The 13497-nt window shown below is 37.2% G+C and overlaps 1 protein-coding gene across 1 annotated transcript in view; it reads right to left on the reverse strand.

Annotated features, from left to right (window-relative positions):
• MLLT3 (MLLT3 super elongation complex subunit) overlaps nucleotides 1-13497 on the reverse strand; it is a 288355-nt gene that overhangs the window by 77474 nt on the left and 197384 nt on the right. Inside the window, 2 exon segments of the mRNA XM_043486609.1 lie at nucleotides 4055-4613; nucleotides 4615-4757. Of these exon segments, the coding sequence (XP_043342544.1) occupies nucleotides 4055-4613; nucleotides 4615-4757 (702 nt within the window).

A 13497-nucleotide genomic window follows, 5' to 3' on the forward strand; every position in this document is an offset into this window, starting at 1 on the left:
AAAGACCTATACATAGAAAACTATAAAACACTGATGAAAGAAATCAAAGAGGACACAAATAGATGCAGAAACATACAGTGTTCATGGATTGGAAGAATCAATATTGTCAAAATGGCTATACTACCCAAAGCAATCTATAGATTCAATGCAATCCCTATCAAGCTACTAACGGTATTTTTCACAGAACTAGAACAATTAATTTCACAATTTGTATGGAAATACAAAAAACCTCGAATAGCCAAAGTAATCTTGAGAAAGAAGAATGGGACTGGAGGAATCAACCTGCCTGACTTCAGACTCTACTACAAAGCCACAGTCATCAAGACAGTATGGAACTGGCACAAAGACAGAAATATAGATCAATGGGACAGAATTGAAAGCCCAGAGATAAATCCACGAACCTATGGACACCTTATCTTTGACAAAGGAGGCAAGGATATACAATGGAAAAAAGACCTCTTTAACAAGTGGTGCTGGGAAAACTGGTCAACCACTTGTAAAAGAATGAAACTAGAACACTTTCTAACACCATACACAAAAATAAACTCAAAATGGATTAAAGATCTAAATGTAAGACCAGAAACTATAAAACTCCTAGAGGAGAACATAGGCAAAACACTCTCTGACATGAATCACAGCAGGATCCTCTATGACCCACCTCCCAGAATATTGGAAATAAAGCAAAACTAAACAAAATGGGACCTAATGAAACTTAAAAGCTTTTGCACAACAAAGGAAACATAACGAAGGTGAAAAGACAGCCCTCAGACTGGGAGAAAATAATAGCAAACGAAGCAACAGACAAAGGATTAATCTCAAAAATATACAAGCAACTCCTGCAGCTCAATTCCAGAAAATTAAATGACCCAATCAAAAAATGGGCCAAAGAACTAAACAGACATTTCTCCAAAGAAGACATACAGATGGCTCACAAACACATGAAAAGATGCTCAACATCACTCATTATCAGAGAAATGCAAATCAAAACCACAATGAGGTACCATTACACGCCAGTCAGGATGGCTGCTAGCCAAAAGTCTACAAGCAATAAATGCTGGAGAGGGTGTGGAGAAAAGGGAACCCTCTTACACTGTTGGTGGGAATGCAAACTAGTACAGCCGCTATGGAGAACAGTGTGGAGATTTCTTAAAAACTGGAAATAGAACTGCCATATGACCCAGCAATCCCACTTCTGGGCATACACACTGAGGAAACCAGATCTGAAAGAGACACGTGCACCCCAATGTTCATCGCAGCACTGTTTATAATAGCCAGGACATGGAAGCAACCTAGATGCCCATCAGCAGACGAATGGATAAGGAAGCTGTGGTACATATACACCATGGAACATTACTCAGCCGTTAAAAAGAATTCATTTGAATCAGTTCTAATGAGATGGATGAAACTGGAGCCCATTATACAGACTGAAGTAAGCCAGAAAGATAAAGAACATTACAATATACTAACACATATATATGGAATTTAGAAAGATGGTAACAATTACCCTATATGCAAAACAGAAAAAGAGGAACAGAAGTACAGAACAGACTTTTGAACTCTGGGAGAAGGTGAGGGTGGGATGTTTCGAAAGAACAGCATGTATATTATCTATGGTGAAACAGATCACCAGCCCAGGTGGGATGCATGAGACAAGTGCTCGGGCCTGCTGCACTGGGAAGATGCAGAGGAATCGGGTGGAGAGGGAGGTGGGAGGGGGGATCGGGATGGGGAATAAGTGTAACTCTATGGCTGATTCATGTCAATGTATGACAAAACCCACTGAAATGTTGTGAAGTAATTAGCCTCCAACTAATAAAAAAAAAAAAAAACTGACAAAGTGAAAAATAAATAAATAAATAAATAAAATAAAATTACATATGAAAGGGAGGGGGCAAGAATCAAACAAAACTAAGAATACACAGAGTTAGCTAAAGAGGAAGATCATTTGTGATAACTTCATGTAGAAAGCTCATTCAATAGTGCTTTATGGGGACTTCCCTGGTGCTCTAGTGGTTAAGATCTGCCTTCCAATCCAGGGGACATGGGCGCAATCCCTGTCAGGAAACTAAAAACCCACATCCTGCAGGGCCACTAAGCCCAAGTGGCAACTATTGAGACTGTGCTCTAGAGTCCGAAAGCTGCAACTACTGAAGCCCGAGAGCCACAACCAAAGATTCAATGCAACCAAATAAGTAAGGATTTTTTTAAAATAATGTTTTATTAATGTTCTTTGGTCTTCTCACAAATCAGCAAATATTCAAGAAAGGTGCATTTCAAAATTTTGATGATGACCAACTACTGTAAGAAATACACACACAGTCTCTGAAATAAAAATTTCACAAACCACTACTTACCCATACTAGTTACAATATATTCTTATTTCCTTTTTTAATGCTGGTGATGACATGCTAAATTGATTTCATGGCTCACTGGTAAATCACAAACCACAACTGGAAAACCTCTGTTCTAGAAGAACTACAACAGGACAGAATATGGAGCGACAAAGTTGCTAAACTTGACGATCTTGATAGACTGGTCACACCCCAACAGCATCAACGAGCATTTCAGAGTGACTTGAAATAAAAGTCAAACATACCAAAAAAGTTCTGTATTGAGAGCAAGTTGTGAATTAAGAGGAGAGGAATAAAGCAAAGGAGGAAAAATAAATGCTTGTGAAATCTATTGCTTTCATCTCCATTTCACAAATGATCACTTTAAGGCCTTTACCGAACACTAGAATAGACTGCCCCATCTCCAGTGTTTTATATGCTACTCTGCCCCTAATCTGATTTAAAATTTTGACATGAGCCCAAATACTCTACCCAGAGTAGGGAGGATGGAGGTGGTCTCTTGATCTGATGCCATCTCTTAACCCTGGCTGTCTTTCTACCCAGACCAGTGCAAATGGAGAATCTGCTAAGGCCTCCTAGCCCTTGCCAGCCTTTCAGCTAGGAACTTTAGTGTAGCCTCTCTATGTAACAGAAAGAGAAGTATTCTAAAATGATCGGTGATTTTTAGCCAGAAGTCTTCCCTGACCATTGTCTAGAAATACCGACAACTCAAAGAGATTAGTGGGACCAATCATGACTGATAAGTGACAGCAGAGGGCCAAAGTTAGAGAAAAATGGGAATTGAGGAAGAGATAACTTCATAGTAAATAATGTTCAGTCTCCAGAAATAGAAAGGAATAACTAACAGTGCTGTCACTAGAAATGTAGGATCTCCTACATTGGAAGGAGGTTAGAATAGATAACCTGAAAGTCCTTTCCAACTCTAAGAAATCTGTAATTGTAAGTTTAAGTCTTAACATCAAATAATATTCTGGGGGATTATTAGATGGCTAGATGTTCTTCAAGGAACACATAAAAGACAATACTACCCATCAGCAAACCTTTTAATGAAAATTATACACTACCCCTTTCCAAACCGGCAGTTATATTATTGGGGGGAACAATTAAATATTTCATTTTCAAAATACCATTATCTGGTTTCATGACATACATATACATCAAAATGTATCAAATCACACATTTAAAATATATAGTATATTGTTATAAAAATTTTGCCTCAATAAAAGTACTAAAAAAATACTATCACCAATTTTTAGTCTACATAAACAAACTACATAATTCTATTGAACAAAAAGGTCAACACTATAACTGCACCCTAATATTTTGTTTCTTTTTAAAATTTACTTTCTGATGTATTCCAGTTTCATTGCATTCTTCTCACTTTCCTAAATCCACAGTCACTGAAAAGCATAGCAACTAAGTCCTGATGAGCATCTAGATTTTTCAGCTGCTATTCAAATGACCCGTCATTATACTATGGAATATATCTTTCCTTAAACAACTTAAATCATAGCCTACACATCTGCAGACTCCTTAATGATTTCATTTCCTTCTTTCCATTGGTCAAGGAAAGTCATTTCTAGGCCGTGTCTCCTTTCTTGCTACCATTTTATGGTGCAACTGTCATTTTTCTTCCTCCATCTTTATCCTGAAGCTATCAAAAAACTAACAAGGAAAAGGAAAAAAACAAGCAGACTACTCACATCAGACTTAGAGGACATATTCTCTTCCACGTCGGAATCATTGGGATCCACAATATCGTCAAATGGCGGTAAAGTTGATTTCTTCTTCTCTGACGTCTCACTTTCAATTTTGACCTTTCCCATCTTGACATGAGATTTATCTTTTATCTGTTTTTTATCAGCAGAGCAAGTGAGTATCAGTGGCGGGGCGCTAGAAAAACTTTTAAATAAAGCCTCTGAGCTACTCTTTTTCCTCTTTTTGGCCGAGAGTTCTTCAGAATCGGAAATGGGGGGTCTTTTACTAGGAGCCTTCTTATCTTGCTGTCCACTGGTGATCGTGAGTAAGTTACTGTCGGGTTTTGGCTCTTTTGACATGGGTTTCGGTTCCTTGAAGGCCATCTTAGGAACGATTTTTTCTTCTTTCAGTGGTTTATTTTCTTTGGGTTTCTTAGAGGATTCTTTGGAAGATTTGTTGTGATCCCTGGAAGGTTCTTTGAAGGCACTTTTATGTTCTCTGGAGTCTTTAGAAGGTTTTTCCTTGTGCTCCTTCATTAATTTGTGAGGCTTGGAAAAACTGGTTGCTGCTGCTGCTGCTGCTGCTGCTGCTACTGCTGCTGCTGCTGCTGCTGCTGCTGCTGCTGCTGCTACTGCTGCTGCTGCTGCTGCTGCTGCTACAACTGCTGCTGCTGCTGCTGCTGCTGGTGTGGATGCTCCTGTTAGGATCCTGCAGAAAGGTGCGAAGCAAAGCAGACTCTCAAAACAAAACGTCAGTGAAGGCTAAACACCAGTCCCCTTGCACTCCAGCTCCTCAAAAGGATCCTCTGCTGAGCGCTCCCAAATGCATTTGAATAGAACCCGACAACCGCCATAGAACAGGTGGGAGTAGGGTATGCAAGCAACAGTGAGTGCGGGCAACCGTGATCGAGGAATTTAATGAGGCAAGTTGTTTTCTCAATCATGACAAGCATGGCGTTCTGAACATTTCAATTCAACAAATGTTCGCTTCATGCTTGTCCTAGACGCGACAAGGCTGGGTAACACATGGCCCCCACTCTTCATAACTACGACACGTCTATGATGAATAGCTAGCTGTTTTGGAGCCACCTATAAAGGGCTATGATGACAAAAGGAAGAGAGGGAATTAATTCTATGGAGGGATGGAGACAAGAATAATTCAGAGATTTGTGGAGAATTAACACCTCAGTTAGGTCCTCAAGGATAAGCAGGTAATTTCTAGAAATATGAGAATGAAAAGGTACATGGAGACCATGGATTATAATGAACTAAAACAACTAAAACAGATTATATTTAGGGAGTGGCATGCAACTGCAGCAAAGATTGAAAAGGAGGTGGGAAAAACAGCCAAAGGTCACATACTGAAGTAGATAATATTACATTTTAATAACTTTTTAATATGAAGAATCACAAGACTTCAAAAAGAAATAAAATAATTCTCAATTTTAAATAAAGAGCAATTTTTTTCTAACCAAACTTCTTCAGTTAAGGAATATGTCTCCCATCCACTAGCGACAACAACAAAACCAAAGAAAAGGAATGAAAATAAAAGGAAAGGAAAGAAAAACCTAAAAGAACAAAGATTTCAGTCTTATCGTTCAAGATGGAGGAGTAGAAAGACGTGTACTCATCACCTCCTGTGAGAGAACCAAATTCACAACTAGCTGTTGAATAACCATCGACAGGAGAATGCTAGAACTCACCAAGAAAAGATACCCCACATCCAAAGACAAAGAAGAAGCTATAGTGAGATGGTAGGAGGGGCACAATGATGATAAAATCAAATCCCAAATCTGCTGGGTGGGTGACCCACAAACTGGAAAACAATAATACCAAGGAAGTTCTCCCACTGTTGTGAAGGTTCTAAACCCCACATCAGGCTTCCCAGACTAGGGATCCCACAAAGAGACTGGGAATCCCTAGGGAATCTGCCCTTGCAGGTCAGAGGGATTTGATTATAGGACTTCCATAAGACTGGAGGAAACAGAGATTCCAGTCTTGCAGGGCACAAACAAAATCTTGTACACACCAGGACCCAGAGGAAAGAAGCAGAGACCCCACAGGAGACTGAATCAAAACTACCTGCTAGTGTTGGAGGGTCTCTGGTGGAGGTGTGATTGGCCAGGGTTCACCACAAAGACGGAGGCCCTGGCAGCAGCAGTCCTGGAAGGTCCCCCTTGGTGTAAACCCTCTTGAGGTTCACAGTTAACCCTACCATAGAGCCCACAGACCCCAGGGCTGGCTTGCCTCAGACCAAACAGCTCAACCCCATCCATCAGCAGATAACTGGATTAAAGCTTTCCTGAGAAAGATCCTGCCCACCAGAGCAAGACCCAGTTTTTCCCACCATCAATTCCTCTCATCCAGATGCCTACACAAGCCTCTTAGCCTCCTCCGTCAGAGGGCAGACAGAAGAAGCAAGAAGAATCACAACCCCACAGCAGCTAGAACAAAAACCATATTACAGAAAGTTAATCAGAATGAAAAAGCAGAAAGTTATGTCCCAGATGAAGGGACAAGATCAAACTCCGGAAAAACAACTAAATGAACTGGAGATAGGCAACCTTCCAGAAAAATAATTCAGAATAATGATAGTGAAGATGATTTAGGATCTTGGGAAAACAATGGAAAAGATGCAAGAAATGTTTACCAAAGACCTACAAGAACTAAAGAACAAAAAGAGATGAATAATACACTAGAAAGAATCCTCAGTAGAGTAACCGAGGCAGAAGAACAGATTAATGACCTGGAGGACAGAATGGGGAAATCACTGCTACAGGACAGAATATAGACAAAGAGAAAAACAAACAAAAAAAATGAAAATAGCCTAAGAGACCTCTGAGACAACATTAAATGCATCAACATTCACATTATAGAGGTTCCAGAAGGAGGAGAAAGAGTAAGGATCTGAGAAAATATTTGAAGAGATAATATCTGAAAACTTTCCTAACATGGGAAAGGAAACAGTCAACCAAGCCCAGTAAGCACAGAGAGACCCAGGCAGGATAAACCCAAGGAGGAACACACCAAGACATACAGTAATCAAACTGACAAAAATTAAAGACAAAGATAAATTATTAAAAACAACAAGGGAAAAATGACAAATGACATACAAGGGAATTCTCATCAGGTTATCAGCTGATTTCCCAACAGAAACTCTACAAACCAGAAGGGAACGGCATGATACATTTAAAGTGACAAAAGGGAAGAAACTACAACCAAGAATACTCTACCCAGCAAAACTCTCCTTATTAGATGGAGAAATCAAAAGCTTTCCAGCCAAGCAAAAGTTAAGAGAATTCAGCACCACTAAATGTTTTACAATGAATGCTAAAGGAACTTCTCTAAGCAGCAAACACAAGACAAGGAAAACCCAACAGGAAATAAACCCAAAACAATTAAGAAAATGGTAATAGGATCATACATATCAATTATTACCTTAATATAAATGGATTAACTGCACCAACCAAAAGACACAGACTTGGCTGTGGAAAGGAAAACATGTATATTTCTGCACTTCTACTTACCACAACACTCTGCTTGACCCCCAAAATCATATGTAACTATTTTATATTGTCAGGCTAATCATGGTGCCATCATGGCTTGCAAACGTAATTATCTTTTTTTTTGGTTTCGCTATTGATTGTGAAAACGGATAAACATCTTTTACCATTGTGATTATGTAACTATTACTCATTTAATACCACTGCATCATGATTGTTCAACAGAAAAATAATAGAATTCTATCTCACCAAAACTACCATTTAATAGAAAAACCTGTAATCACTTTTTAAAATCCAGATGCATATCAGAATTACCTCAGAAAATTTGAAAATACAAATGCCCATGTATTGCTTTTTTTCTCCAAAGCTCCAGATGTTTCTAATGAGCAGCCATGTTTAAAAACAACTGGACTATATGATGATCTTTTACTTTTGTCTAGTTTGTCTCACTTTTTCTAGTTCATATTCAGTGCTCCCATTTAATTTAGTTTATGTTCTCCAATTTCTCCATCTCTTCCTTTTTTTTCTTTTTTGATATTCTTTCTCAAGCTTTTATCAGCATAATAGAAAAGCTTTTCTATACATACATATAATATGTATAATATATATATTTTAGAAAACCTATGCACTTTTTTGCCTAACTAAAAATTTATGACATTTTGATTCCATTTGTTTGACTTAGTATGAATATAATGCTAGATTTCTAATTAAAAACATAGATATAGACCTATACATAGAAAACTATAAAACACTGATGAAAGAAATCAAAGAGGACACAAATAGATGCAGAAACATACAGTGTTCATGGATTGGAAGACTCAATATTGTCAAAATGGCTATACTACCCAAAGCAATCTATAGATTCAATGCAATCCCTATCAAGCTACCAATGGTATTTTTCACAGAACTAGAACAATTAATTTCACAATTTGTATGGAAATACAAAAAAACCTCGAATAGCCAAAGTAATCTTGAGAAAGAAGAATGGGACTGGAGGAATCAACCTGCCTGACTTCAGACTCTACTACAAAGCCACAGTCATCAAGACAGTATGGAACTGGCACAAAGACAGAAATATAGATCAATGGAACAGAATTGAAAGCCCAGAGATAAATCCACGAACCTATGGACACCTTATCTTTGACAAAGGAGGCAAGGATATACAATGGAAAAAAGACAACCTCTTTAACAAGTGGTGCTGGGAAAACTGGTCAACCACTTGTAAAAGAATGAAACTAGAACACTTTCTAACACCATACACAAAAATAAACTCAAAATGGATTAAAGATCTAAATGTAAGACCAGAAACTATAAAACTCCTAGAGGAGAACATAGGCAAAACACTCTCCGACATAAATCACAGCAAGATCCTCTATGACCCACCTCCCAGAATATTGGAAATAAAAGCAAAACTAAATAAATGGGACCTAATGAAACTTAAAAGCTTTTGCACAACAAAGGAAACTATAACGAAGGTGAAAAGACAGCCCTCAGACTGGGAGAAAATAATAGCAAACGAAGCAACAGACAAACGATTAATCTCAAAAAATATACAAGCAACTCCTGCAGCTCAATTCCAGAAAATTAAATGACCCAATCAAAAAATGGGTCAAAGAACTAAACAGACATTTCTCCAAAGAAGACATGCAGATGGCTCACAAACACATGAAAAGATGCTCCACATCACTCATTATCAGAGAAATGCAAATCAAAACCACAATGAGGTACCATTACACGCCAGTCAGGATGGCTGCTATCCAAAAGTCTACAAGCAATAAATGCTGGAGAGGGTGTGGAGAAAAGGGAACCCTCTTACACTGTTGGTGGGAATGCAAACTAGTACAGCCGCTATGGAGAACAGTGTGGAGATTCCTTAAAAAACTGGAAATAGAACTGCCATATGACCCAGCAATCCCACTTCTGAGCATACACACCGAGGAAACCAGATCTGAAAGAGACACGTGCACCCCAATGTTCATCGCAGCACTGTTTATAATAGCCAGGACATGGAAGCAACCTTAGATGCCCATCAGCAAGAAATGGATAAGGAAGCTGTGGTACATATCACCAATGGAACATTACTCAGCCGTTAAAAAGAAATTCATTTGAACCAGTTCTAATGAGATGGATGAAACTGGAGCCCATTATACAGAGTGAAGTAAGCCAGAAAGATAAAGAACATTACAGCATACTAACGACATATATATGGAATTTAGAAAAGATGGTAAAGATAACCCTATATGCAAAACAGAAAAAGAGACACAGAAGTACAGAACAGACTTTTGAACTCTGTGGGAGAAGGTGAGGGTAGGGATGTTTCGAAAGAACAGCATGTATATTATCTATGGTGAAACAGATCACCAGCCCAGGTGGGATGCATGAGACAAGTGCTCGGGCCTGGTGCACTGGGAAGACCCAGAGGAATCGGGTGGAGAGGGAGGTGGGAGGGGGGATCGGGATGGGGAATACATGTAACTCCATGGCTGATTCATGTCAATGTATGACAAAACCACTGCAATGTTGTGAAGTAATTAGCCTCCAACTAATAAAAATAAATGAAAAAAATAAAATAAAAACATAGATATGCAACAAGCAACAAAGGTTTACTGTATAACACAGTGATCTATAGTGAATATCTCATAATAACCTATAATGACAAATAATCCGAAACATAATATATGTGTGTATATATATAACTGAATCAGCCTTGCTGTACACTTGAAACACTGTAAGTCAACTATACTTCAATAATATATATATAAAGCAAAAATAAATAAATAAATAAAAGAACAAAGATTTCACCTAATGGTCATCAAATGGACTGAAAAATTTCCAGCAACTACTATTGTATAATCATGAGGAAAGAATTAATCTCTATTTCATTTTAAATGTGTTACCAATATTTTTACTCATATAAACATTTCAGAATATAAAACCTATAAATAAGCTTTCTATCTAGGAACACAATCTGAGTTCATACTTACCAGTTTCTGAACCTCTGTCATGAATAGTAAGAATAAGAAACAGAAGAAGATAAAAGTAGATTTTTTGCATCTGGATATGCAAAAATCCAGACCAATACTAAAAGACAAGCTCTTTCCTGTTTACTTTCACCTCCTAACAGAACCAAACGCAATTAAATGCCCAGGGTTTCAACTGGAACTTGTATCTTCAGACCTGTTGTTATATTTCACCTCTAACTTACCCACTGAAGTCTAATGATATGTAAACCAATCTTATATTCATTAAGTATCTAGCAGGACCCGGGAAACACCAGTAGTCAAAGACTATGCTTTTCATGAAAATGAAAAATCTACCAATTGGGTCTATATAAGAAAAAAATAAAAAATAAAAAAACCACACAAATATATATAGATCAACCTCATAAATCCATACCCCAAATGAAAAATTATTGTTTAATGATAGTGGAATATACATTTTTCTTATTACAAAAAGTTGTATCTTATTTGCTCAACAAAAAAATGACATATACCAATTATTCCATTTATTATTCTCAAGTGAGCATTTGATTTAAAAATTCTAAAATGAGTGAAGTTACTAAGCAAAGACATGCTTTTATCCATTAAACTAGATAATTCCTTATAAAATATTTAATCTGAGATTTAAAAGCAGAATGCTAAAGACAGTACATATTCATATTACTGAAAGGACGTTATTTTATAAATTCTATTATAAGACATTTCCTGGCATGTTAAGCAATACTATGAATAATTAATATAAAGTATAATGGACAAACTAAATTAGGGAAGAACATTTTGAAATCTAATATCCTTGAGGTTTTTTTTTTTTTAATTGGTTTGTTAACCCACTGAATTTTGGCAATTTGCAAACAGTAGTCTAATTATGGCTCTAGAACACCGAAGCACTGCTGTTTAATATTCAGTCTTCATGGAGTATTACATACAGTTTATAAAGACACAAATTTTAACCTACTAACATATTTTCTAGAGTTAAGGATTTAAAAATAATAACATTTCTGCACCAAGAAAAAAAAAAAGGACTTCTATACGGGTCCTTCCATGATTTATTTTCAAAATCCTTTTGTAGGACAAACTGAATTCTTAAGGCAAAGTACATAGTGGTAACGACACAGGTTCTTATGTCATGGAAAGTTCAAGTTCTCGTCTTAATTACATACATATGATGTTAAGTACAAAACTCAAGAAGTTTTATAACTTTACTCCCCATGTTGGTCTACATATTAAATGCCTACTGTCACCTTTTCACCCACCCAACAAATCTTAATATAAACAAGTAACCAATTATTCTTGCTCCTTCTACTTTAACAAAAAGCTTTCTTTAAGCTAAAGCAACTCAAAGTTAAGAAGGGAAACATGAAAAAAAAAGAAAGAAAAGAAAAGAAAAAAAGAAGGGAAACATATTTCATAATAACACCCCAGACAAAAATTTAGAAAATAACAAAAAGGTGAGAGAACAGTTTCTATTCCAGAAGGTTACATTTTCTTTGGTCTGGGCCTGTGATAAATGTCAAAGTTCACATGTAGTCACCTGCCTCCATATTCATACATATAATAAACGTAAATAGAGACTTAGATATAAAGTCAGGAAGTAAATTCTTACTGACAGAGAATAGAAGCTTTCACTAATTCTCAGTTTATCAACCCCATATAAATTGGGGATCAAGTCACTTACATTTAAAATTTTTTACTGAACTATTAACCTCAATATTAAGTGCCACTAAACTGCACAGACTAATTACCATTCAATGTGAAGTTTACACATGTTTTATAATTCAAATTCTCTTTGCCTGAGGCTGATTAGCACAAACTGAATATCAACATTAGGGAGAACATGTGTGCATAATTCAAATCTCAAATATTTAAGGCCAATGTTTAAACATAAATATATATACATTTGTACTAACTTTACAACATATGAATATAGGGTACAGTATTTTCTTTCATCCACTGAGATTCAACTGAATGCTTCCTTGTTTTAATTTTCTGGAACAGAATGGGTCCCTTTAATTCATAATCTCTTCTAATACTACTTGTTGGCAAGTCCAGTAGATGGCTTATGAAAAGAACAGATTATGACTATTGGCCAGAATAAGGTTTTCTGATTATACATGACTTTCAATGTCCATGTTATGACATCCTTTTTCTAGCACCGCTGATAACACAAAGCTGATTCTTCCTCCAGCTCCTATTTCTTCATCTATTTATCCTCTTATTCCTGGTCTCTGTCCTAGTGTACCTGGCTTCTGTGTTGCATAGATATTCGGATCATTCATATCTTGTTTAATAAAATTTGCATAGGGACAAATAAACTCTCTCAGAAGTGTTATCTAAAACCAAGAAACTCTCCAAAAGGAGTTTATTTGTCCAAAGCGCATCTTAAAAGGGCATTTCCTAGAATAGTCCAAGTATAGTACAGTCCACTTCCTAGTAAAGTCCAAGAGGTTATGCATAGGACGGGTTGGAGAAAACCACGACAGTCAAAGATAGGCTTTCCAAATAGAAATTTCTTCTGCAATGCCATTAAAGACATGATAAAGGCATAGAGGGATGAAATGCCAACTCAGGCTATGAATAAAGCATAAAAATTCAAGACTCTGGGGAGAAAACGAACCTTGGATTTTATTTACCTTCTCCACTTCAATCCCAAATCCAATCCATTTGCCTCTCTTGAGCCAGTCGGTGATATAGTGAGCAGGGCCTGAAGAATGTGGCCATGGATTATAAGTATCTTGAAAGAGGACTGGTGTAGGACTTGCTCTGCTCTGAGCTCCAAGCAAGACCCAGAAGAGTTCTACACATACATAACTGCACAAGTATGTGCTCAGGGGACACTCAAGAGGAGAAGGAGTCCCTTGTCCTCCTGAGGCTGGGAATGCAGGAAGATTAGAAGGAAGGCACAGCACCCTCCAAGTATACATGAAATATACAACATGCGAGCTGCTGC

This window comes from Cervus canadensis, chromosome 14, assembly GCF_019320065.1.
Source record: "Cervus canadensis isolate Bull #8, Minnesota chromosome 14, ASM1932006v1, whole genome shotgun sequence".
NCBI lineage: Eukaryota > Metazoa > Chordata > Mammalia > Artiodactyla > Cervidae > Cervus > Cervus canadensis.